This window comes from Balearica regulorum, chromosome 2 (assembly GCF_011004875.1).
Source record: "Balearica regulorum gibbericeps isolate bBalReg1 chromosome 2, bBalReg1.pri, whole genome shotgun sequence".
NCBI classification, from domain to species: Eukaryota; Metazoa; Chordata; class Aves; order Gruiformes; family Gruidae; genus Balearica; species Balearica regulorum.
This window is the reverse complement of record NC_046185.1, coordinates 26,240,962-26,268,955: the sequence shown is the minus strand read 5'-3', so window position 1 is coordinate 26,268,955 and position 27,994 is coordinate 26,240,962. Positions and strand designations below refer to the sequence as shown.

Sequence of the window (27,994 nt, the reverse complement as noted above, 5' to 3'; positions counted from 1 at the left end):
TACACAAAAAGTCTTGAATTTTATTGAAATGTCAAGTCTTGTATCAAACAAAAACTTTTCTTCAGACAAAAATATTCTCTTGGCGTCCTCCAGATACCAGTAACTCTGAATTGGTCCTTTAGTGCCGCTGCTTTCTTTGTCATCTTCACAGAAGTCCACATGGTTGGGCTGTTCCTTTAGGGCTCATTTTATCGTGTGAAGGAACGTACATGACGACCTCTTCCACTGCCTCCACTAACAAACTTTCCTCTTGAGCCACCACTGCTACTACTATTAGCACTTGTCCAAGACGGTCCAATTCCTCCCCGGCCTCTGGAAGCACGATCGCGAGGACTCGGTCGGTAGCCTTAAAGCAAAGAAAAGTATACTCAGTTGGAAAAAAAAAAAAAAAAAAAAAATAGCCCTAGGCGTAGTAGCTGCTGTGAAAGCGTAAGAAACAAAAACAAGATGAGACAGAAACGGGGTCTGTTTTCTCCTTTTAATTGTCACTTCTCGTTTAGGCAAGCATTTTTGCTTTGACTGGCTCTATAATTACCATGTAGGTACGAAGACAACTGAATTGCAAAAATCTGAATGCAAAATTAAGATTCTGCGATCGAGCGTTCAATTCAGCAAGTTTTATGGATTACGGGCAGTTCGTATGAAAGCATGTATTTGACATAGTCTCAGTGACAACGGTTCATATATGCTTAAAACATTTGCTGAATTTCAAGGTGTCTGCAGCATCCTTGTATGGTTTCATTTGTAAAGCAAAAATGAAATTCAAGGAATTTTCTATAGTTCGATGCCCATATGAATACCATGTACCTGCTGAACTTAATGGTCTCAATGGTGGCAGTGGACCCCTGTTAAAATTGCTTTGACCACCTCTACTGTCATTGTAGGTTCCTCTGGGCGTACTTTGTGCACTCCAGCTTGAGCCTCGAGCACCTTCACGACGACTGTAGTTTCCTAGACAGGGAGAGAAAAACCCCACACGCTGTTGAGCAAGCATCACTTCTGTGGGTTTTCTTCATTTCAAGCTTCACAATACTCAGGGTGGTAAACATCGTATTTACATAATTAAAATAGATAAAGCTACTCTGCATCAACATACCCTCAGTATTCTAACTCAAAGTCTACGAGTTACTGTATTATACACAGAATCAGGGGAAAATATCTATTTTTCAGAGACGAACTCAAGTTTAAAAGAATTCACAGTATCTAGTGTATTAAGATAGACTCTATACTTTTGTTTTGTGGTAAAGTAAATATTTTCTGTTTCTACTGTGCAAGGACTTGCCCTAATGATGGGATGGATGGGAAAGGAATGCAACCTTGTCTATATATGAAAGAAACTTAACGTGTAGCTAGAATCTCCAGGTTCATTGAAAATTGCATCTTTCTTCTGTCAGGATCTTCCATCCTTTTATTCAAAAGCCTCGTTTAAACCCAGAGGCATACTGTGATGCTTGATTTAAGGAACTACCATGTCACAAATAGCAGAGAGGGCTTTTGATTTTTCTGCCTGCATCTTTTAAGCACTCCAACAGTTGCTAAAAAAAACAGCTAACTCCTCTTGTAAAAGAAAGGGGGAGAGAGGCAACACAGCAACTCACAGCCTTTTTTCAATTCCACAGCACTTGAGAGAACCTTTTCTAGTGCTAAACAACTTATTTCAACACTGCTTCAGGAACATCTCACACCAGTTGTAACACAGGAAACAACATACCTTTTGAAGCAGGTGGTGTAAAGAACCTATTCTGACTGTGAAAAGCTCCTCGTCCTCCACGATTCCCTGAGAACCCACCACGTGAAGAAATCTTCTGTGACACTTTTGGTGGCCTCTTGGCTGGTGGTATCCCATCTGGAGCAACCACTTCTTTGCTCTCTGCAGCAACAAAATCATCCACATGCATGGAGGGTGGCCTGCTTGTATTCTGTTTCCTCTGACGGAAGATATCATGTGGTCGAATTCCTTGTCCAAATCCTCCCCTGCCTCTTCCTCTTGGTGGTGGCACAATATGAGCTCTCTTTGCAGGCTCTATGTACTCCGATTTTCCACTGTCATGACAAACCATGATTTAGTTAATGTAAAAATGTATTCATACTGAAGGTCAGGCATTCTCCATACTGGAGATGCAATTTGAAAGGTGTTTGACATTTTGAGAATATACAAATCAGTGCTGAACACACTAACTGCGTACCCATTGAACTCTTCTTACCTTGAAGTTATGAAGGTCTCGTGCTTGTGCTTGCCGAGTTTGAACCCTTTTGTGGTTTTCGTACGGCCAGGAGATGATGGTTCTGACAAAAATGACCTCTCCAATTCAGCTTGCAAGTCAAAGTCACTGCAGCCCTTCTCTGACAGTTCAATTAAGTCAACTTTTACCTGCAATGATAGAGTTTAGTTTTATCACAACAATCATTACTAGCACCTCTGAAGAAGAAAACATGCTGCACCAGGATGGATGAGATTCAGCTAGGGTCCATCTGCTAGAGGAAAAAAACTCCATCCTCTACCTTTTAATGCAGCAATGTGGCTCAAAACAAAAAGCAGCAGTGGCAAACCAAAAAAGCAGCAGCGCTGCAGTAAAATTGTCTCAATGGTTCTGAATCTCAACAAAGTCAAGGGCATAGCTTTCACTTATGAGCGCCTGTCTTGTCACTAAATGACCTACAGTGAGGCACTCTTTTGCTTAAGCTACAATCCTGTAAGTTTATTAATGCTTCTTTTATACAGGAATCAACAGTTTTACTTAAGAAGTTAAGACACTGCCGATTGCTTCGTTTAAAAATAAAATGAATGTTATTGTGTATTTTTCAAAATTAAATTTAAACTTTAGATTATAAAAATCAAGTTTCAAATACTGTGAAGTTTTTGTGCAAGTAGTTTCATTTATTACTGCCATTTTTTTCTACTTTTGTCACATCAGAGCAAAGATTTAAAACAAAAAAGTCTAGCTATCAGGGTCTTTGGATATTATTGCAATGACAGACGACAAGCAAGGAAAAGAAACTAAATCATATTCGTTGTCCACGTTTAACACAAACGGCTGAAAAGCCCCAGCAGCAATGCAAAAGCAGGTTAGGACTGCCGCAACTGTTCCTCTAAAGGAGATGACTTCTGCATTAGAGCACTGCAGAAGTTGCCAATTTTGTGGCTGCTTCTGAGTGAACCTGAAAGCATTTGGTAACCTTTAACAAATGCCAAAACCTATCTCTGGGTCAATTTTCAATGGTGAGCTCAGGAAAACAAACCGTTTGGCCATATGAATTTTTGATGCTACTAGCTCAGGGTAACCCTCATTTTTAAATCCTCTTCAGTTATGTTAATGAAGCCTTTTACCATATCCAGATCATTGTCTATTTCTTCAGCCTGAAAGGGTGAGAACCACATGGACTTCAGCTGGTCATCCATCACGTCTGCCAACACGTACGTAGTCCTGCAACAAAACAATGCCAAATGCCTGTTTGGTTATGAACCACAACCAACTGCAACCCTACACAGCATTACAGAACCTGGGGGGAATGTTGCTGCCTTACCCTCAATTCTTGCATGAAATTAAATACTCTGGGACTAGTAGGTAGTAGTGACAACAGTGCTGTTTAGAGCCTGTTTGTAATATATTCACGCACAAATTATTGCATTTTCTTAAGTAAATCATAGGTAGTATGCTCACGCACTTAAGCATTTTACCTGTTGTTAAATAAATTCTGGAGAGAGTCTGGTGCAGAAAGAATAGGCTCTATATCTTGGTCACTCAGTGGACAAGAATCACCTGCCGATTCCAGTATCTGCCTCACTCCAATGATATTGTCCAGTAAGGATTCAAGACCATCATCTTCCTTAGAACGATCCTAAGTCAACACAGCACAAGTCAGAACTTTTTCCCCTCCTCAGAGAAGGAAATATGCTTTTGTTAATGAAAAAAAGGAAGGTACTACACAAAAGTGTCTATCCATCCACGAATAGTGAAACTAAAACACCCGAGTACACAGACAACAGCATAGAGCTCCTCAGTACGCTATAAACCAAACCACGTCACCACGTGCACGTTCTAGTCTTTGTTTCCAGTTGATGCAATAACCTCCATAACACAGTCCCAAACAAGGTCCAGCTTTCTGCCAGAGCATTCCAATGTCCCAAGCGTTTGCTATTTCTCCTTCAGCACAGCTTTTCATCTTTTACCAGGGAAAGGACAGGACGGAGTTGTCGTGGTTTAACCCAGCAGGCAGCTAAAATAACCACATAGCCATTTGCTCACTCCACTCCATAGTGGGATGGGGCAGAGAATCAAAGGTGAAACTTGTGGGTTGAGATAAATACAGTGTAATACGACAGAAAAGGAAGACCATAACAGTAGTAATAATAACAATAACAATAAAAAAACAAGTGATGAACAACACAATTGCTCACCACACGGAACCAACGGTCAGCTAGTTCCTGAGCCACACCGCCTCCTGGGCCACCCCCCAGTTATACATGAAACGTGATGTCATATGGTATGGAATATCCCTTTGGCCAGCTGGGGTCAGCTGCCCTGGCTGTGTCCCCTCCCAGCTTCTTGGGCACCCCTCGCCTTCTCGTTGGCAGGGCCGTATGAGAAGCTGAGAAGTCCTTGACTGCTTGGCAACAACTAAAACATCAGTGTGTTAGCAACATTATTCTCATCCTAAATCCAAAACACAGCACTGTACCAGCTGCTAGGAGGAAACTTAACTCTATCCCAGCCAAAACCAGGACAGGAGACCAGCACTGGAAAGGCATTTGTGACCAAGAGGCTGTGGAGTAGCTGTTTTATGGACTCTTCTAAATTGGCCATCTACTGCACGGCTGCCATCAATTATGTGGGATTAGATTTGAATATTGGAATTAAATTTGCAATTAGAATCACAGAAAAGTTGGATGCACTGAACTCTACAGGTTCTCTAGTCCAATGCAGCCCTGCTTGAAGCAGGACTATCATCAAAGCCAGATCAGGTTGGCCATAACTTTATCTAGCCACATCTAAAAAAGGTCCAGTGACAGAGAGCCCACAGCCACTCCAAGCAACCTGTTCCAGTGCTGCACTTCTCCCTCAGTGATTTTTTTCCCCCTAATGTCAACTTGAACCTCTGAAGTCACAATTTGGGGCCATTGCCCCTTGTTTTATCATCTAGAATTGTCAAAAGGAGTTTGATTCACCCACCTTTGTTACTATCCCCCAAACAGCTGCAAGTAGCTCGGAGATAGCCCCTTAGCCCTCTTCACCAGGCTAAAGCAAGCTGGCTTCACCAGCTTCCTCCTCCTCTCTCCACAGCACAAGTGCTCTAGGTCCCTGACCACCTTGGTAAAACCCTCTTCAGTTTCCCTACATCTCTCTAGAACTGGCAAGAGGGCAGAGCTGGCCAAAGGTGAAGGCAGCACTGCACTTGAGAGCTCGCCAGCATCCCATGGAGAGAGACAGTGAGGTCCCTTGATCTGCTGAACATGCTTCTTCCAGGATAGCTCAGACCACAGTCTGCCTCGCTTGTAGTGACCACGCACTGTTGTCCCACATTCAGCCTAACATTCACCATAACCACCTGGCCCTTTTCAGTCCAGCCCGCAACAAGGCATGGGGTCATCCTGCTCTCATCACAGAACTTCACATTCTTCCTAACAAACCACACAAGCTTTCTGCTAAATCAATTCTAAAAAGTTTGAGGTTCCTCTGGATTGAGGCTTTGCTGTTTGTCACATTAGTCACTCCCCCAGCTTACTGTCATCCACAAATTTGCTGATCGTCTAATCAAGACATCGTCTAATCAAGACATCCAACATCAGCCCTAGTATTGACTACTGGGTATTTTACTTGTTACTGGTCACCAGTAACATCAAGCCACTGCTAAGCAGTGGTTCCTGTTGCTTATTACGTTAACAATCTGCTTCACCACTGTCCAGCACTCTGTTGTACGCATTCACTGCCTTTCATCACACAGCTAACTGCCTACGCTCTTACAGTGTGCAAACACTCTCAGCACAAGGGGATCTCAACCCTACCTGAAACTTCTTAGCATTACCACATTACAAACAATAAAGTCAGAATCCATCCTGTGCCAGAATATGTGATTTTGGACATCAACAATGGCAACAGCTATTACCAATTCCAAAGTATGCCATAGAATTGCACGCTCTTCTTGTCAAGGAGGGATAGTCTATGTTGTTTTAAAAACATGTTCAGATACAAGACTGCAAGATCAACTTGATTATTTAAATTTTTTTACCATAACATGTTTCTCCAGATCAAGCAGCAGGTTTTCTGGGGTTTCTTCTTTGTTCTGCAGTAGATGTTTTAACTCTGCAGTAGTCAGACCCAGCGTTCTGCCTGGATGAGATCCATCTGCTTCTATAATGCTTCCATCATCTCCACAACATCCCTGAAATATTTGACAAGTGAGAAATAAGAACACATAGGTATTTGTTATACTTCTGGACTGCAAACCCCTTAGAATTCAAACGTACATTAGAGCAACTCTAGCAAAACAAAGAGTAATCTCTTGATTTAAAAACATATTATGCAAAATATTTCAATAAAGTACACTTCAATAGGCAAGTTTAAATGCTACATCAAGATGAGTGCAATCCTTTCCTATATAAGCTGAGTTTGTATCACAGAATTAACAAATATTTTAGATTCCTTTCTACAGTACGTATCAATACAGCAACTCTCTAACAGGATGCCAGGAATCTAAAACCTGGACACAACAGCATGCTATTCACTTAGGAAATCAGTATGAATCAACGTGCCCTTCTTCCTACTAAAAATTCCTCTTATTTACTAAACATGTATTCTGCCCGGCTTTCACAGATTTCATCAAAAATTGAAGATGGCACTAACACTACTGATGAAAAAGCTTTACACAGCAATCTGCATAATCAACTGCTTTCTGAAATAATTGTTTCTGAATGTGTCTCACACTGCAGATTTCAGAGAAATGCAGCTGAGTTTGTCTAAGTATTCAATACATACTCACTTACCAGCATATCAGAGTTTAGAATCTGTCGCATAAAATCCAAAAAAGAAGATGCCAGTTCACCTGTGTCTTTGCTAAAACTAGTTATTACTCGCTTTAATACAGTGTACAGAGCGCTGCTGTGTTTTCTTAGAGAGCTGTTTTCATAATGAAAAGAGAGAAAATACTTTATTAGTGCATACATTGTGACCACACCACTGTAACTTGTTACAAGAAAACAACAGATATGCAAAGTAAGTTTGGTAAATTTTACAATTATCAAGTTGAGTTGTGATAACGAAGCTGGAGCTTCATTATTTTCTCTGTACTAGACTGTTGTTCTCACCAGTGCTGTCTGCGGATATCTCAGACTGCACATCTACAGCTATACGTACTATAGCAATACCTCTAAAACCTGCAAGAAATTACATTTTCATCCTTGGTAGAAAAGGGATAGAAGTACAGAAATATTTGCTTGCACAAGGGCCTTATGTATAAAGCACGATCACGCTTGCTGTCACAATTTCTCATCACCATGATGCCTAACTGCAGAAACAAACCAGAAAGGTGATCACCAACACAGAAATAGCAAGGCTACGCACTGAAGCTGTCAGCTAGACATATGGGATCACAGAAACAACTGCATCTTTAATCTGCTTATTTTTCATTTCCAGGTTGTATAGCTTCTTGCAGCTTGAGCAGCACAGTTCTGTAGCACTGCTTCGAAGAGTGTTTTGAACAATCTTTTATTGACAAGGCTGCAGGTACTACCTTTTTCTCTTTGGGAACCTCACAACTTTCTTGCCTCCCTGAACCTCACCTTCAGTGGACAGAAACAGGTCCAAACACAGGACAAGGAATTAAGTGTCAAAACAACACAATACTGTCCAATGCATGTATATATTCTGTTCAAAAGGGAGTGGAGTCAATAAAAGTAGTTTAAAAAAAAAAATAATCCTCATTTCAAAAGCCTTAATTGCCTGGAGATCAGAATGCTCTGGAGAAGCGCAGACTGAATCCCCTCAAAATAGAGGGAATGACAGACAGCTCTCCAATGTCCCAGATGAGAGCTCTACTGAGTGACTCAAAAGGGAAGGACACGAGCACTAGATGAGTAGGAAATGACTTCACATTGCAAAATATTTTAAATAATTGTAAGTTGTCAGCAATATCTTAAAATACCATACCTCTTTAAGTGATAGAAGCCATAGTCATGTTCTGTAAGGAACATCATTGTTCGGATACATGTCAGCAGACAACTGTAACTGCTCTCAGAATTAGTTAATGTTTCCATCAGACAGTCACAAATTAAGGGCATCAGCTCTTTGCTTGGTAAGGAGTTGGAAAGCTGTTCTGATTCAGACACAGAGCCTTCTGATGAACTTGGTAAAATGAGTGCAATATCCTATAAAAATTATTATTATACACATAGTAAAAAATGCATCCTGCATACCAGCAATAAGTATAAACCATACATTAAGTCAGAAGCACTAGGTTCTTTCACTACTCCTTTATCATCTTATTCCAGTATTTATTACTGACCAGTAAAATACTAATCCAGAGTACCCTTTTTAATTTTGTTCTGTTAAGGGTTACAAACCATTACTGATTTTGAAAAAGGTAAAAGCTTTGAAGGGCGAAATGGATAGAGCCACAACTACAAGGCAATCATTGGATAATATGCATAGAGTTTCTTGCCTAGGTAGTCAGACTGTCCCTTAATCTCAAATCATTCATCAAAATATGAGGAGCAGATGAGGTCACTTGGCTTGTTCAGCTTGGAGAAGGCTGAGAGGTGACCTCATCACAGTCTACACCTTCCTCAAGGGGGGCAGCAGAGGTGCTGATCTCCACTCTCTGGTGACCAGCAACAGGACATGAGGAAATGGAATGAAGCAATAGGACACAAGGAAATGAAATAAAGCTGTGTCAGAAGTTCAGGTTGGATGTTATGAAAAGGTTCCTCACTGAGAGGGTGGCTGGTCACTGGAACAGGCTCCTCAGGGAAGTGGTCACAGTACCAACCCTGTCAGAGTTCAGGGAGCATCTGGACAATGCTCAGTCAGATGGTTTAGTTTTAGGTAGTCCTGCGAGAAGCAAGGACTTGGACTTGATGATCCTTATGGGACCCTTCCAACTTGAGATATTCTATGATTCTGTGGTTCTATGAAAATTAAGAGGCTGCAGACACCACCTAGGAAGTTTAAGATCTACTGCCCCCTCCACATTTTATGCAAAATAAAACAAGATTGACTTTCACAATGAATTTGCATGGGCAAAGAGCTCTTGTTTATATGCAAATGGCTGATTAATCTCTACTGACCAACAATGCCCAAACGTCTTTTGCCTAAGTGGGTAACTGCAGTAAATAAATACATGCAACTAGTAAGGCAAACAATGACATGCAAATCTATGCATGCAACTAATAAGAAACTACCAGGGCTAGTCTATGACTCAGTTTTCAGATAACATTTCTTACATAGTAACTTATGCTTTTTTTTTTTAAATGGTGGAGGTTTATGGTATCTTTATATTTGAAATACATTTTTAAGGTATTTCCATTAGACAACCAAGAGATAACATATTTACTCAACTAGGAAATAGGTGAATAGTGACATCTCAAGTTTTGCCAGTGGCCCACAGGGAGAAATGACATCCCTCTCTCAGTCAACCTTTGTGCCATTCAGTTTTTGGCCTCTAATAAGCCACCAGAATAGTGCACACAATGCAAAAGAGGTATCATACAATGAAAGGATTTACATTCAAGAGCAACAAGACAGCAAGTCTGCCAAAGCAGCCAACCATACACATTTTTTCTTTTTGTGTTTTAACAATGTTGATTTTTTTTTTTCCTTTTGGTAAAAAGCAGGCACCTAAGAAATAACCTCATTAAATTTGTCTCCTACAAATATCAACACACATTATGCATGAAATATAGAAAATACCTGATCACAGAGGGACTGCAAAAGGGAAGTTACATATTCAGCGCATTGTTGATGAGTGACATTGTCCCCAGCCGACCGCATCAAAGTCAAGAGCTCCTGGAAAACCTCTGCATACTTTTCATCACCTTTAGTAGTTCCATTGATAAGATGCAAAATGGCCAATTTACAAGCTTTATGCGAAGCCAGGGCATCCAATAGAGCAAGCAATCGAGTGGTCTGTCCAGTGTACTGTTTCTCTTTTTCTTCTGTGTTGCTGAAAAGATATTAATGCACTTTGAAAAAGCTGTTTTAAAGTGATCTAAAAAAACGTAACAACCACCATTACAGGAGTCATACAATTCTGCATCTTTAAAACAACACCTAGTTTACACACTTACAGTTTCAGTTACTTTCTGAAAACCGCTCAACTTTCACTAAATGACTTCTGGTTGCATCACAAATTAACTAGTCTACCATGCATTTAACACAGTATAGGCCATCTAATTGTATGCTGATAAATATGCTTTTATACAAACACTATCTAATTCTATGTGGATAATTATGCTTTTAAATAAACAGTACTCACTGTTTCAAAACCCTCTAAGTTTGTAGTATTCAACTTCCTCCAGCTTACAAAGATCTACACGTTTTCCTGTTCGTATGCAAATCCCAGTATAGCAAACTTTACTGGCCTACTTTTCTTATTTATATCAGATAGGTCCTTTAGAAGCACTTCACAGATAAGATAAGGCTTTGTAGGGACAGCCTGAAGAGAATCTTCCTAAAATACTTACCATAAACATACAATGTGAAACTGTCTACATCAAAACTGAAAAGTATGAGATGGTTCCTTGGCAAAATTAAGCATTATCAGGACACAATATAAAGAACTGGAGTGAGAATTCATTCAGTTCATGATGGATAAGTAATACTTCTGAAAGTATTTTCCTCCTGTTAAATCTACTGCACAGAACCAAAGTGAATTTAACAGTTCATTAAAGAAATCTTTGCAATAGAAAACAAAGATACCTTTGTAGGTCTTCTACAATCAGATCCAATACAGTCCTCATGATAAGAAGAGCAGTAGGTGAAGCCAAGTCACACAACTGAACACAAATACGTCTCAACATATGCTGAACAGGCTGGCAGGATGACCCGGAGAAAGATCGAACTATTTCTTGTATCAGTTTGGCCTGAACATGAAGATGCATACTCCACAGCTTCCTGGTGTTGAGTGCCACTGAAATATCATGTGGTTCAATTACCTGCAGGAACAGAAGGACAGGAGGTTTTTCCTTTCACCTGTTATCGTAAAACCTGAGTTCTATCACAAGGTATAAACAAAGACTAAGTACTAATACTGTCCTCATCAAAAACGCAGAATGCCATTTTCATTATTATCACTGAATGACAAGGCATAATTCCAGCAAATTAGGTATTCTTTTGGGAGAATGGGTTATCATACACCTTTTGTGCTTCCTTATTAAAGATCACAAATTCAAGATCCATGCCAAAAAAGAAAGGAGAGCCTTAATGTAAAGAGAGTTTGGCGTTCAGGGTTAAATTCAAAGGCTTCATAGCCGATCATTTAAGTAATAGAATGGGAGTCTAGATAATTTCACAAGGGACAAAAGAACAACATATGAGTGCTAATTTTAAAAGATGCTCCAAATAATAACAATTCTGTTTCTGATGAAAAAGATGCATCTTCAAAAGAATCTATATGAACACAAATGCGCTACAGAAACTTTAATTCATCCTTTCACATATCTCTTTTGTTGGTTTTTCTTCACAACTATGAACATGGTCTAAGGGTTATACATAATTAAAATTCTTTAAAAGCTAAATAAACCTGAATTGTACCTGAGTCGTCTGCATGGGCAGTGGGAGAGGCAACAATTCTGAAAGCAGTATAAGTCCAGAGAAAAAGCCTTCGGGAATTCTCAAAATTGAAGAGAGAACTTCCTTCAGCATTAAAGACCAAGTATTATTCGCCAAAGTTTCTTCAGAAATGGTAAGTTTTTCATTAACACCTTGTGTAAAAGTCAGTAAGATATCGACAATGTCATTCTGAATTTTTTGTTCATCGCTATCTAAGCGGCCTGAGAGAGGAATAGAACACAGGAGCATGTGTAAAGAAACAAGTGCTGATGGAACGCGCATGTCTTTGAATTCAAAAGATCCACCCCTTAGGAGTTCTGTTAGCATTGTTTTAAGGAGAGTAAGTGTACAGCGGGCCATAGAAATAGTAGTAACTCTGTGAAGCGTGGTGCCCATGTTGACATGGAGTCGCCAAGGCTGAATAAGTATGCTGTTCAACTTCTGTAATACTCGGATGAAGGTGTCCATTCCCTCAGAAGAAAAGAGCTGAATAACTGCAAGATTCCATTTAAGGTCTTTCTGTTGACCTGTACAGAAAAGAATAAACATTTCTGTATGTCCGATTTCTGCTGGGCAATCACAGTTATACTTTAGATATGTTTAAGTACAAGACTCAGAAAACTAAGATTTCTGTGTTAAGCAGTACAAATATATGAACCGTACCTTCTACCAAGGGTGGTGGACAGGCAACATGACAAAGAACACGAAGTGCAGTAGGAAGCCCAACTCCATCTGGGGTCATCAAACTGTCAATATTCTTTTAGGGAAAAAAAAAAAGAAAAAAGAAAAGAACCTGTATTACAAGGAAGGACTTTACAATAAATATATCACTAGCTTAGTATTCAAATTGTGCATTTATTTAAGTATTCCACAAAAGTTTAATTATCCCCCTTTCGGAAAGCAGTCACAAATATAGAAGACACAAAAGAAAAAAAAAAAAAAGAGGGTCAACATTTGCATCATGGTTTTATGGGAAGCTGAAAGATTTAAATAGTTGGATCTTTGCATCATGTTGTTACCTTAGATTTTGTTTCAAGACATGTAACTGAGTGCAAGAACTGGCCTGGATCATATGCTTTAATAAAAACATTTATTTTGGATAACAGTGTATATTTTTAAATATCATATGTTAGCACATACCTAAGATAAAATACCAAAATACAAAAAGTCTAAGGTTATAGAGCATAACTAAATGATAGCATTTATCTGTGTTTTACTAACCTGTTTGATATATTCGATGAGGTTTGGAATACAATTTATTTCAAATCTAAGATTTTTCAAAGGTTCAAGCCACTTGCTGAGTTCTGGGAGAAAAAAAAAAGATTTAATCAAGTAACTTGTTGGTGCATTGATGAACATAAAACCTTTTTCAATTAAATGTACTTAATTTACACAACAAGTACTAAGGCCAAGTGTGAAATCTGTGAGACATACACTGCAGCTGTAGCCAGCTGAAAAGCATAAACAAAAATAAGACTTCAGAACAGGTAATACACCTCAGGTATACAGACAAAATTTGGCTTAAGTTAACCCGAACACTCAAATAATTTTCATCTTATTATCTGTATGACTTGTAATTAAACACATTTTATAAAAAACATTAAGGGTCCCACTGTCAGCTAAACAAAAAGCCATCAAGAGCAAGGACCAAAGCACATTCCCCTTAATGTACGTAACAGGTGATTAGAAACTGAATACCAAACTCCTATCAAATGCCCAAATGGAGCCAATCTCTGCACCAATAACACACACTCACTCTGGAAGTCCTTATAGATTAACAGTCTCTCTAGTCCAGAATAATCTCACAGTCCCGATTTTCTGGGACAAGAGATTTAAAGTTTTAAACCCCATTGTTCCTGAAAATTTTTAAAAGAATGCGAAGGTTCAAAGGTCGACTGGATCTGAATTGACAACTATTCTCAGACTGATTTCATGATTTGGTTTAATAAACTATCCCTGCTTCTCATGAAACTGCCTGATGATCAGGTGAGGTGCAAAGAAATAAAAGCGTGGTAGAGGAAGGAATAAAACTAAAACTTTGAAGAATTCCGATGTCTTTCAGTGCATTTAAGTTTTGGAAGAAATTATTGGTATGTCTCCATGAGACGGTTAAGCAGTGCAGAGCACAACTCTGGACACCAGAGTTTCAACATTCAGGTGTCACAAAAATCCCCAGCAGGCTTCTTCCAACTGACCTGGGCCTGATCTGAGTCAATACAAGCCAAGAAACACACCAAGTCACAGTTTGGAGGTCAAAAGATTTAGTAACAGGGTAACACGGACCATTCCATGCCAGTTGGCCTAGGTGCCAGAAAACAGTCCCAGGATTATTTATTAGTACATAAAGACTTTATAAGGCTACATCACTAAAGGGAACAACAAAAATGTTCGGAGCTTCTCCTGCTGCGAGTCTGTTACAGACCACCCAACCAGGATGAAGAGGCAAATGAAGCATTCTACAAGTGGCTGGCAGAAGTCTCACAATCGCTAGCCCTTGTTCTCGTGGGGGACTTCAACTTACCAGACATCTGCTGGAAATACAACACAGCAGAGAGGAAACAGTCTAGGAGGTTCCTGGAGTGTGTGGAAGATAACTTCCTGACACAGCTGGTAAGCAAGCCTACCAGGGGAGGTGTCTCGCTCGACCTGCTGTTCACAGAGAAGGACTGGTGGGAGATGTGGTGGTCGGAGGCCGTCTTGGGCTTAGCAACCATGAAATGATAGAGTTTTTGATTCATGGCAAAGTAAGGAAGGGGGATCAGCAAAACTGCTACCATGGACTTCCAGAGGGCAGACTTTAGCCTGCTCTGGACTGGCTGAGAGAGTCCCTTGGGAGATAGTCCTGAAGGCCAAAGGGGTCCAGGAAGGCTGGGCATTCTTTAAGAAGGAAGTCTTAAAGGCACAGGACCAAGCGGTCCCCATGTGCCGTAAGACGAACTGGCGGGGAAGATGACTGACCTGGCTGAACAGGGAGCTTTCGCTGGGACTCAGGGAAAAAAGGAGAGTCTACCACTCTTGGAAGAAGGGGCAGGCAACTCAGGAAGAATACAGGGATCTTGTTAGGTCAAGCAGAGATAAAACTAGAAAGGCAAAATCCCAGCTAGAACTCAATCTGGCCACTGTTGTAAAAGATAACAAACAATGTATTTACAAATACATTAACAAGAAGAAGAGATATTGAATGAGGAAGCGAACATGCCACCAAGGATGGGGAAAAGGCTGAGGTATTTAATGCCTTCTTTGCCTCAGTCTTTGTCAGACCGGTTGTCCCCAGGGCATTCAGCCCCCTGAGCTGGAAGACAGGGACAGAGAACAGAATAAACTTCCCACGGTCCAGGAGGAAGCAGTTAACAACCTGCTATGCCACCTGGACACTCACAAGTTTATGGGGCTGGATGGGACCCACATGAGAGTACTGAGGGATCTGGCAGAGAAGCTTGCCAAGCCACTCTCCATCATCTATCAACAGTCATAGTTAACAGGGGAGGTCCCAGACAACTGGAGGCTTGCCAATGTGATGCCTATCTACAAGAAGGGCCGAAAGGAGGATCCAGGGAACTACAGGCCTGTCAGCCTGTCCTCGGTACTGGGGAAGATTACGGAGCGGTTCATCTCAAGTGTGCTCAACAGGGGACAAGACAAGACAACCAGGGGATCAACCCAGCCAGCACAGGTTCACGAAAGGCAGGTCCTGCCTGACGAACCTGATCTCATTCTATGACCAGGTGACCCGCCTAGTGGATGAGAGAAAGGCTGCGGATATTATCTACCTGGACTTTAGGAAAGCCTTCGATACTGTCTCCCACAGCATTATCATAGAGAAGCTGGGGGCTCATGGCTTAGACAAGTGCACTCTTCGCTGGGTAAAAAACTGGCTGGAAGACTGAGCCCAGAGAGTTGTGGTGAATGGAGTTAAATCCAGTTGGCGGCCGGTCACAAGTGGCGTTCCCCAGGGCTCAGTACTGGGGCCACCTCTCTTTAGTATCTTTATCAATGATCTGGATGAGGGGATTGAGTCCACCCTCAGTAAATTTGCAGATGACACCAAGCTGGGCAGGAGTGCTGATCTGCTGGAGGACAGGAAAGCTCTACAGAGGGATCTGGCCAGGCTGGATCGATGGGTCAAGGCCAACTGTATGAGGTTCAACAAGGCCAAGTGCCAATTCTTGCACTTGGGTCACAGCAACCCCATGCAATGCTACAGGCTTGGGGAAGAGTGGCTGGAAAGCTGCCTAGAGCAAAAGGACCTGGGAGTGCTGGCCGACAACCAGCTGAATGTGAGCCAACAGTGTGCCCAGGTGGCCAAGAAGGCCAACAGCATCCTGGCTTGTATCAGGAATAGTGTGGCCAGCAGGACTAGGGAAATGATTGTCCCCATGTACTCAGCACTGGTGAGGCCGCACCTCGAGTGCTGTGTTCAGTTTTGGGTCCCTCACTACAAGAAGGACATTGACATGCTGGAGTGTGCCCAGAGAAGGGCAACAAAGCTGGTCAAGGGACTGCAGCACAAGTCTTTTGAGGAGCAGCTGAGGGAACTGGGGTTGTTTAGCCTGGAGAAGAGGAGGCTGAGGGGAGACCTTATCGCTCTCTACAGCTACCTGAAAGGACGTTGTAATGACATGGGTGTTAGTCTCTTCTCCCAAGTAACTAGCGAAAGGACAAGAAGAAATGGTCTCAAGTTGTGCCAGGGGAGGTTTAGATTGGATATTAGGAAAAATTTCTTCACTGAATGAATGGTCAGGCATTGGAACAGGCTGCCCAGAGAGGTGGTGGAGTCACCATCCCTGGAAGTGTTCAAAAAACGTGTAGACATGGCACTTCGGGACATGGTTTAGTAGACATGGTGGTGTTGGGTCAACAATTGGACTTGATGATCTTAGAGGTCTTTTCCAACCTTCAGATTCTATGATTCTATGAAAAATAAGAGCCAGTTCACTGACTAGTTAGTCCATTTTTACTAAAATTTGCTGTCCTATTTTCAACACAGAAATAATTTCAAACTTCCTGTAATTATCCAAAATTCATAGCAGTTAATATTACTTGAAAAATAATTTAACTATAAAGAATTTCCTATTTAACTCTCATTAACAGAAAAAAAAATATTACACATTATCTCAGTGACTCAACTAATCAGATGCAGCTGGAAAAGGAATTTCATTATATACATTATCCAAACCAGATGATCGTGAAGCACCAATTACCCACATATAAAAGCTTTCTTCTATACATTCAAACAATTCAGTTGATAAGGACACATACTGTACCTTGCAATTTGGTGTTATTTTCGTCTGCTTTACAAAGCTTCAGCAAAGGCACCGAGTGCTGTTCCAACATTTGGACATCACTGGAAGATTGAACCACCAGCAAAACAAGGATGCAGGCATAATTATAAGCAACTGACTTCTTAGACTTTGAGTCTCTGAAACAAGAAGAAGGATTTTCTTTAGATCTCAGCTAATACAACTGGATAGCTGTTAGATTTTCATTCTTTGACGTCTAAAAATCTACCTACAGAACTTTTACCTTCACCAAGGATTGCCCCATAAAATTATCCATTTTAAAAAAACCCAATTTTCTCCTATGCTTTTTGAAAAGTGAAAGCTTTCTTTTACATTGACTTTGTATTTATTTCAGCATCCACAGAAGATGAGAGCGAGTCAAGCAGCACACAATCTTTTTCCATAACTTCAGTTTACAAACCTTGTTTTAAAAGCACTGCTACCTGAAGTAGTAAAACTGGCCAGAGAAAATAATGACTGGTTTTAACACTTATAAGAACATAAAGAACTGACAGATTCCCACCCCAGAGAACTGTGCAGTGTCCAGTTTCCCCAGTCAAATCTTTTGCTTCACAGTCAAATGTTATGCTTGAATGCAAACTGCCTACTTACAGATTTTTTCATATAGCCAAAAGTCTGACTTGTATTACAACACCTTTGTGGATGACCTACAGAGATTCTGGGTATTAAGTACTTGATTACAAATGACAGGCCTGATGTTCTGTTACATTCTTCTACTTAAAAGTTGTTTTGTTTTTAAACAAAAAAAAAATCAACATCTAAAAGAAAAAAGTATTTTAGATTTACTGAATTATTAATAAAAGATAGATACTTTTAAAATGTAAAAACCTAAAGGATATAAATAAAAGCATAAATTACCCTAAAGCTTCTTTGGAATAGTACTCCATTAAAGTAATAAGACTTTGGAGATTTTTCTCCAGACTGAATACATGAGCCACAGCAGATCTTCCCACGGGGTTAAAGGTAATCAAGTAAAGGTTGTGAAGTGTTCCCAGCAGATCCGAATGGTCAGTCTCCTCACTGGCTGTGCACCGCTGAAAGTGGCAGAATAATTCTGAAATGCACTGTAACGTCTGGGTTGAATGCAGGAGCCACAGGGCAAAAGTATCCTCATTGGCACTATCTGACTGGAGACCCTCCTCTTGATCCGGATCAGAAAATTGACAAAGTGCTCTAATCAACAAGTTGGTTGCTTCGTACTCGGAAATAAAGAAAAGAAGACCCTTCTGTGACTGTGCCAGAAAACGCAATATATCTCGTATAGCTTGAAGCACACCTGGATGTGCACCTGTCACTGGAATAGACAGTAGCAAAGTAATGCATTCCAAGAAATGGTGACTATGAAGATATCTGGGGGGGGAGGAAAAAAAAAAGGAAAATAATCAGCAATATTACAATCACCTGTCAACACTGCATAACACTATTATGTGAAGTTACATGCCTCCTAGCTTCAGTACTTATTGCTCTGTGGACTATGAGAAGTAATAACTAATTATGAAGTAGTACAAAATTTTAATCTTACAAAACATAATTGCTATAATATTTACAGGAAACAAATCCCTAAAAATAAAGTTCTGATCTCCAAAATAACCCAAACAAAAAAAAAAAACCTTATCTACAAACAAAATAACACTTTAATTTTATTGAATTTGCTGTTCCTGAATCATCAGCAATGCTGCATTAAAATTTTAAAATGTGCTAAGAAACCAATCATTATAGCATATGCATGATGTGATTTGAAGACCCTTTGCCTGCAGATACTTATATTCAGCCATGACCGACATCACTACCAACAAAGAAACCTGTTAGCATTTAGAGAAATACTTTCTAAACAGAAACTTGCTAACAGAGAAATAACCCATGGGATCCTTTAAATGGCTGAAGGCAAGCAGGCCTCGGCTGCTCTGCCTGTTCTGTGAAACGGCAAGCTACACTCACACAACTGCACAACTTTTAACCTCGTATCTTGCCAGCTCAGCATACAGACAGAGGTATTCCAGACTTGTTTTATCCATATGCACAGATGTTTTCCAGAACAACAAAGGGAAAACACTCTAGATCTATAGCAATTTTTAAATATGCGCTTCTTCAGCACCTAGCGCAACTGGCCAGGACCTATGAACACAACTGAAGTGCTAGCACAGTACCAGTAATAACAAGAGATTAACTCCTTGTTACATGCATGCAAGGTTGATTGAAAGCCAACAAAATAACGGGTACATTAACTATCAAACTCTCTCAGACTTTATAAGCACAATCCAGAATCCTCCAATAAAGTACAAAGTGAAACATCTACAAAAGTATTAATCAACAAGGTCACACCTAAAAAATATCTGTATCAAGCTAGAGGAAATACACTCTAGAAAGCAAACTTGCAATTGCCGTACCTAAACAGGACAGGGTAAGGATCATCCCTTTCTGGAGGGCCTGTAATGCGTGCCATGGTTGGGAAAGATTTCACAGGTGGCTGAATCATTGTATGAGGAGCAGTTTCCATCAAATGGAAGATTTCTTCAAGAAGACTAACAAGTTTTTCCATCTCTCCTTCACTTATATTAGAAGATTCCAAAAGATGATCCATGTCCATAGGAGTCTCCACATCATTCTCATATTCTTGGTTGGTTCTTTCAAGTCCTGACAAGTCCTGGTCCTGTTCTGGCTCCGTGTGATTAGGAAGAGAAGGAGTGTTCTCTGCTAACTGATCAACCACCTTTTTAATATCTGACAGAATCTCATAGAAGTGACATTTCTGGAGAATTGCAGAACCAGCAGTAACTACTCTCACAGTCTGATCTAACAGTATGAGTTCCAGGAGTTTCTGATAACCACTTTTTTCATGTACATCTACGCCACCCCTTAGAAACATTTCCATTCCCTCAGTCATACTAATAACGCTATCCAAAGCTTTAAAAGCATTAAGTTTAAGGGAGGATGATACATGATCTGCAAACAACAGTTCAAATAACACATTAATAACTCCTGCCTGTAAGAGTGCCGTTATTCCTTGAGTCCCACATTCTCCTAGCGACGATACCAATTTCGTCCCAGCTTTGAGTTGTCGGACATTCAAAGCAATGGGTTGTTTCAGAGCTACCTGAAGGTTTAAAGCTTGCAGGGTCCAGTCTACTAGCTGGGTAATATAGTTTTGCTTTGTGTCTTTCACCTGCAGGTAGCTCAATCCTTTTACTATTAAACTTGGAACTTCCTCTAATGCAGTGACCCACTTTGCACCCCTTTCCTCTTGATATAATTCCAACAGTTCAGTTAATTTAACCGAGGCTTCCACTGCCCCTGAATTTTCTTTTTCTGGGTCTTGGTCCTTTATTTTACCAACTTCATTTTCAAATACAGTCTTGTAAGGGCAGCTGAAGTATAAAAGAGGTCCAAGCTCCCTTTCAAAAGGTTCATATGTCACAGGAGGCACAGATGCCAGATCCTCAGGAGTATATTCAATATCAAAGCTTGGATACTTAAATGTTTCACGTTCCAGATCAGCAATTCCATCTTCATCACTTGAAATCTGCTCATATCCATCATCTCCTACAAAGAAAAAGATTCAGTTATGAAATAAAATCGGTTATGGATAAACCAGTTTATAACTGCTGAGAAGCTGCTCAAAATAAAGAAGTAATAATTTATTTAATACAAATATTACTGGTTAGAAAACAATCATACACTAACATACAGAAAGCTTTCTCTCTCCAGATATAAGTGAAAGCCCCAGTTGACAGACTTTTTTTTTTTTTTATGTAATAGTGGAGATATTTAGAAGAATGTGTAAAGCAAAAAGTTTAACTAAGGTACAACCAGGTACTAGAAGAACATTGTCCAATTTTCTTCCTATGATTGCATCTATCATAAAACTTCTAGCCTGAAATTTTGCACAGGCATGCGTGGGAGCTTTAAGTAATACAAGATGATGATTACCAACATTATTACATAAGCACCTTTATTTGAATTTTAAGTAATTAAATTTTATTTTTAAACAAAACAGATAACAAGATTGAATGTTCACTCTCTCCTATAAAAGCTGTATCTATTTTCCTCTATTTATAGAAAGTAACAGGAAGATTTGCTGTAAAGGAATAAATATTCCACAGGAAAATACTGTTCTCAAGAGACATCAGAACCCTAAAAAAGGTAGGCAATGGTGCAATGACCAAAGGAAGAAGATCTAATTGTCTTTGCACCTAGTCATCATAATGGTACTGCCATCAAAATTTCAGAAATCTGTTTTTTTTTTCTTAAGTTTTTATAACTTCACTTACCTTCACCTTCTTCTTCCTCTTCACCCTCTTCTTCATCTTCATCTTCCTCCTCCTCTTCCTCTTCCTCATCAGCAATACTCTCTACTGTATGCCCATCATCATCATCCTCATCCTCCTCCTCCTCAACATCCACATCATCTTCATCTTCTCCTTCTTCTGGTTGATCTTCCTCCACTTCTCCATCATCAGAATACTGGCTTTCTTGATGAATGGATGTTCGATCAGGAGAAATGGGCTCAAAGTAATCCTCTCGATGGTCTACATCACCTTCTTTTTCCCCAACCACTAAAAATATATACAAAGGTTAAGAAATAAGAGTACTTCTCTGAAATCCAATGCTCAATAGTATGTTTTAGAATTTTTCATTAGACATAGTGGCAATACAAAAAAAAAAGCATCTTGAAGAAAATCTTCAGGTGATTTGACTGAACGCAAGCAACAATCACTTAGTTCAGTAAGACTATAAAGAAACATGTAAAGAGTTCTTGGCACTTTTAACCCATACAGACACCAGAGAACTCAACAGATGCTGCAGAGGTATGGAGGAGAAGGGCAATGAATACCAGAGTCAACAGAGCATTTATATAAAATATGAGCAGCATGTTCAAGCAGAGTATTGGTCAACAGCTGATGTTCTCAAATCTACTAACTTTTAAATTGATACACTTTAACATAGCCAACAGATTTTCTTTCAAATCCCTTTCCAAAAACTGAATCTGTCCAGCAGGAGTAACAGCAGACAGGAAACTTCACACACAGCAGGAACACAGAATTCTGCCTCCACTAAGCAGAGATGGGCAGCAGATAAAACACAGTCTGTTCTCATTCTACCTGACACTGGCATAGGTTCATCCTCATCATCATCAGGAGGAGGAGGGCCTGGAGGTGTCCTTGGTCCCCTAGGTTGTGGTCTTGGAGGGCTGCCATTGAACTGGTCTTCCTTCTCTCCATCAACTATATTTAATGTGAAAATAAAAACTTGCAATTAATAGAATCACAGGAATAGAAGCAGGAAATTTTATTTTTTCATTGCTACTTTTAACTAGGGGACATCTTCAGTTCCGATCTGTTATTTAATCTGTATTCTGCATCTGCAGTATGTGAGGCAGTTTTCTGAAGTCACTTTTGATGTAAACAAGAACTATATCAATAAGCAACCTTATTAACATTAGTGATGTTTTTTTAATATAATACTGGGTTAAAATTAACATGGGTGATTGCCATTTTTGGCTTTGACTCTACCAATATTGTAACTCTACCAATAATATCTGGGTCACTTTAAAAAAAAAAAGTTTACATTTTAATCAACTGGGTTTTACTACACAGAGTATTCAAATTTTGCAGCCCAAAACCTGTACCTTGAACAAGACAGTTCTAATTTTAAATCTAAAACCAAAATTGAAGCAGAAACTTGATCATGGATTCTATTCATGGCCATTCTAACCCCAATGCAAAGCAAACACTCTTCTGTAATGTACTTAACATACAAGTCACAAAAGGAGTTAATTATGACTGTGAAATTTTGTTATGATTTTAATACTAATCACTTTTTTGAAATTCCAATCATCTAAATTTTAATGAGTGCACACAAATTAAACTGCATTTTGACCATCTTAAGTAATTAACAACAGATCAAGTAACTCAATCTCAAAAAACCACTAGACAAGAATGTACGTTAAACCATTCAATATAAATTTAAAAGAAAATACAAAACTGAAGGATGAAGATGTAAAGATAGAAAACTAAAGCCACTGAAATCTAAAATGTGAAAGATTTGGGTTTTTTTCAGATGAAAACTATAATGTTTATTTAAAAAAAAAAAAAAATCTATGTCTTCTCACAAGGCTTACCATGTTTTGGGTTTCTTTTCAAACCAGGCTGCTGCTGGGGAGGTGGTGGCGGAGGTGGGGGTGGAGGAGGTGACTCTCTCTCATGACTTATTACCCTGTCAACTGAGCCATATATTGCCAAAGTCAGACAGTTGTACCACCCTCTTAGAACCAATCCATCTGTGTTCACCTGGGTTTTTTAAAAAAGAAAAAGCACTTAAAAACAACACAAGACAACTTCGGAAAAGTTCTTTTATTTAGTGGTTATTAGTAAATATACTGATATAGTAACAGTATCTGCATAAAAGCAAGAAAGGAGAACCCAACATTAAAGTATCTCTTTACCCCACATTTTGAAAACTGAGAAAACTTTAAATATACCAATCATCACAACAAATAAATAATCTTTCTGTAAAAGCATTCAATTTCTTGCAATATATTGCCTGAAGTACTACAGCCTATTAATGAAACAAAAAAACAAAAAAACAACCGTGGGTCACACAAACACTGATTTGAATGAAATAAACCAAAACAAAACTGAAAATGATGTGCTTAGCTGTGGCCTGCAGCCACAACATTCTGATTCATTTTTGCTCATAAGTAGTGGATAGTTCTGTTGGTAATCTCCATAGCAATTGTCAAGCAATCAATCTTCTACAACTTATGTGATTATAGATGCAGACTTTAAAGTAATGAGTATCTGAATTACAGGCAGGTTTTAGAACAAGATCTTACACAGTAAAAGCTCTGCATAGTGCTAACACACCATGTGCAAACATATTTATACCTAAATGACAGACATGTAGAAAAGGAGGTTTATATCACATCGTATTACCTTTGCATTCGGTCTGAAAATAATTGAAGTGTTTTCGTCATATTCAAGGCTGTTAAATAAAATATACAAAGTTATTTTTCCACTAATATAAAGCATGTTTACAGAAATGAAACACAACAGTATTAAACACATAAGCCAATAATACAACCCTGAACAATACACGCTCTTAAAAATAAGAGTGCAAAATAACTTATTTCTACAAAACACTTTTCATTAACATATATGGGCTCTGTAAGTTTAAAAATAACAGATTTTTTTCTTCTTTTAAGCATGAACCTCTGTCCTCCCACACAGATTGGAGGAAAAGGGCAAGAATCCAAACTAGCAAAAAACAGACTAAACATGAAAATCATGGGAGATACAGATTTTCTATCGTGCATTTTCTGCACTAAAAAATTCTCAGGAAGAAAAGGTAGGTAATGCAGTCACACACTAATCTTGAAAGTACTTACCTCCCCAGCCTATCAAAAACAGGGGCACTTGGCTTGCTGACATTGTTGAAAAACAAGTCCAGTTGAAATGTATGTGGGGATGTCTCTCTGGAAATAGAGGTAAAAATTAAATCTGTCAAGCTCCTTATCAGAGTAAGTAGGACTAACAAGGGAAAAAACATTTTACATTATACTGCTTAAATAATTCCCCAAACCAATTACAAGTTAGTAGACACATAAATGCATTTTACCTTTTTATATAGGAGGTTCTATTGACATATACAAGTTCAAGAGAAAAAAACAAAACAAAAAAACACAAACCAAACAGGAAGGTGTTCCTGAATCAGACACCTAGTATCTTTTCACTTACCCATAGGCCCTACTGTCAGGCAAACTTGTGTGAGCTCGCACTCCTGGAGGAATCACACGTACTTCATTTATATAAACCACGCATGGAAAACGAACTACATCTATATTGGTACTTTGCTACAAAACAAAGAATAAAGAAAGTCTAAGAAATGTAAAATGCAAACAACATAACATACTCATATTTTTTATTAACCAAATTAAGGTTGCAATCCTAATAATTTCAAAATTCAGTTGTGTAAAATGCTAAACACTCAAAAACTGTTAGACAGAAAAGGAATTTTTTTTATAATCTTCTGGCACTTTTCATATATTTAACACTATTTTTTATGTAAAGTGTTACTGTTTATTTACATAATTAGTTCCCTTTATTTGTGAGAATCTTTGAAACAGTAAGGTTTTTTTTCTAACAGAAGATACATTGGTAAAGGTAAAAAATAGAACTTAAATTATTAAAAAGAAAGACTGAGTATATGGTTCCCTTTTAATAAAACATATCAATTTTATAATTAGATAAAAATGTGTGTTTTAATTTTAAACAATACTAAATGTTACATTTCAAATGTAATATTAGAAATTATAATGGTAGTATAAATCTGTTTTACTAGACGTGTACAAAAATTCTGTACAATGCTTATTTCTCCTATTTTGCAACACCACCTGAAAAACTTTTCCAAATAACATTTCTGTTTACCACACAGAAATAGCAAGTAGAAAGAATTCTTACGCTTCAGCACTCCTAAAAGATGTTTGAGCAAACTAGGGAGTAATCATAAAGTCACAGTGACTTCCAATGCAGCAGCAACCAAACAATGCTGAAAGTCTCCTCTCGGTAAATTCACTACACTAGGTCTTACTATACTTCTATATCATCTCTACCATGTATACACTCACAAAATAGTACGCATATATAAACTACATGTCCAACTGTAAGCATATAAAGACTTTCTTAAACAGAAGCTGAGAATCACATTTCTCACTGAATGTTTCCAATTAGCAAACAATTAGCAGACTGCTAGGAAAAAAAAATATAAACAACTGATCTAAGTGTCTGCCAACTTAACTAAAAATGAAAATTAAAAACCAATTTGATCTGCAGTCAAAAGTTATATAACTTTCACCACAATCAGAAAGTACATGAAACCCCAAAATTGTCAGCATAAGGCAAGAAAGTACTAATATTTTTAGAAAGCTAAGAAACAAAGAAATAGACACAAGTAAAGTTTTAAAAAGACTGTTTAAGCATGTGCTTTTGGGCACATATTACTGTCATCTAATAAGAAATCTATGCTTACATCTTTTAGCACACAAATACAATGCCTTGTCCTAAGGGCTGACGTGTCACAAGCAGGAGGGTAGAATAAAAGGAACCTAAAAGGAACCTCGCCACGGCAGGGAGCATGGCTTTATTTGGTGGACTTGGCAGTGCTAGATTAACAGTTGGCCTTGATGATCTTAAAGGTCTTTTCCAACCTAAGCAATTCTATGATTAACAGGAATGGGGTGATTGTAGCCTGCAAGGAGCGAGGACTGTGAGAGCTCCTTGCTTTGCCTTTTAAAAAAGGTATACATGTCACACGAGAGATGCAGATTTCTGGAGGAAGGGCTGCTGCTGAGGCTTGATCCCCAGCAGCGCTGCCCAAAGACAGGCAAATTCCTGCTCAAATGGTACGGGATTATGCCCCAACAGCCACGCAGCTAGATCATCAGGATGGCTAGTGGATCAAACCCACTTTCCCTCCAAAACATTAAATAAAATAACTACATCAGAACTGTTCAACACGTGTTACACTACATAGCTAAGCCAAATAAATAATTTTATTAGAAAACTCAGCAGTACTTTTCAAGAATCGCAAGTTCCAAGGCAAAACTCAGGATCCATCTAGCTGAAGAATTAGTATAACATGAAGAAGGCTTTTCTGCAACATGTAAAATAAATTTAAGGGTTTTTCTTTAATAAAAATTCAGTATGGTTCAGGCTTGGAAAATGGCACTGGCAAGAAAGAAAGTGCCAGAAAACATTACACACAATTAAAAATGTTCAATAGGAGAGCATACTATCCTGGAGGGGAACAGGAGTGGCTAGTGTTTCCTACCCAGGGGAACAGCAGTGGGTAGCGTTTCCTGCCCAGTACAGTCTTAAATAGTAGAATTAAAAATAGATCTCCCTGATCCTGGCAGCTAGAAAGGACTGCAATTTGTTTTTAATTGCAGCATCAACTCAAAATACTTAATTTTCCTTCCCTAATGCCTGGCCATTAACATAGTTGAGATATTCCATGATTCTATAACATCCTTCTCATGTTATACTACACTTTTCATTTTCCCCCTGATGGTCCCCTTTCTCCTCCCTGAACAGCACAACGGGCTGAGCCCTGGGCAAACCTGCTGCGACACAAGCAGCTTCAAGGATGCTCAGGATCCCAACAGCCTCGAAGTGGAACATTTGCATGATCTCCCGCTGCTACAGCTAACTTGAAATACTCATTTTGTTTACGATGCACGGAAGCTGCATAAATCTAAGGAAGTACCTCACACACAAATACCCCTCCTCCTCATTAGCTATAGAAAAGCATTAGGTATCTCACAAATGGCCGAATATTGCCCTCTCCCCGACTTCCTTCCTTATTGACTTCTCGAACCAGTTTTATCCTCTTTGTTTCCCGCTAGCCTCTCTTCTCCTTTACCTCTAAATCTTCGCTCCTTTCGCACTGCCGTTCCCTCCCCCAGCCCCCTGTCAGCGGCACCCTGGGCTGCGGGAACAGCTGGCCGCACCGCGACCCGGTCCGGTGCCGCGGCCCGACCAAGGCTTCAGGGGCAAGGCGGGGAGGGAGCCAAGATCTCCTCTCAGCGGGCACCTGGCCAGGGCCAGCTCCCTCCTGCCCGGCCGCCCGCTGAGGCGAGGACCGCCACCGGGGCCTACCCCGGCCCCGCTCGCCCCGGCGGCGCTCCGTGCCCAGGAGTCACCACGGGCCCAGGGGACCCCGGCGCGACCAGGAAGGCGCCGACAGCAGCTGGGAAGAAAGAAAACGAGGGAAGCTGTAATCCCAGCGCCCCACCGCGTTACCTCCGCGCTCTGATGCTTGAATGTGTCTAAAAACAGCAGCTCGGTTGCAGTATCCACCGCCATCTTGGCTCGGCCGAGGAGGAAGGGCTTCCGGGCGGCAGAGCGAGCGCTTCCGGGTTGCCGCCGTGCCCGGCGA

The 27,994-nt window shown here is 39.7% G+C and overlaps 1 protein-coding gene across 1 annotated transcript; it reads right to left on the bottom strand.

The window, feature by feature from the left end:
- On the bottom strand, window positions 1–27,991 carry VIRMA (vir like m6A methyltransferase associated). Its single transcript, XM_075743699.1, has 24 exons — window positions 27,859–27,991; window positions 24,796–24,911; window positions 24,447–24,533; window positions 23,995–24,043; window positions 23,181–23,349; window positions 22,162–22,284; window positions 21,331–21,615; window positions 19,450–20,602; window positions 17,921–18,412; window positions 17,027–17,181; window positions 12,984–13,066; window positions 12,426–12,519; window positions 11,745–12,289; window positions 10,911–11,146; window positions 9,903–10,155; window positions 8,145–8,362; window positions 6,983–7,115; window positions 6,229–6,381; window positions 3,680–3,840; window positions 3,329–3,425; window positions 2,205–2,371; window positions 1,712–2,043; window positions 808–951; window positions 1–346 (listed from the first exon to the last, which is right to left on the bottom strand). The coding sequence occupies exons 1-24, from the start codon at window positions 27,919–27,921 to the stop codon at window positions 189–191; spliced, it is 5,466 nt and encodes a 1,821-aa protein (XP_075599814.1). The 5' UTR covers window positions 27,922–27,991; the 3' UTR covers window positions 1–188.
- Between the last annotated feature and the right edge of the window lie 3 nt (window positions 27,992–27,994).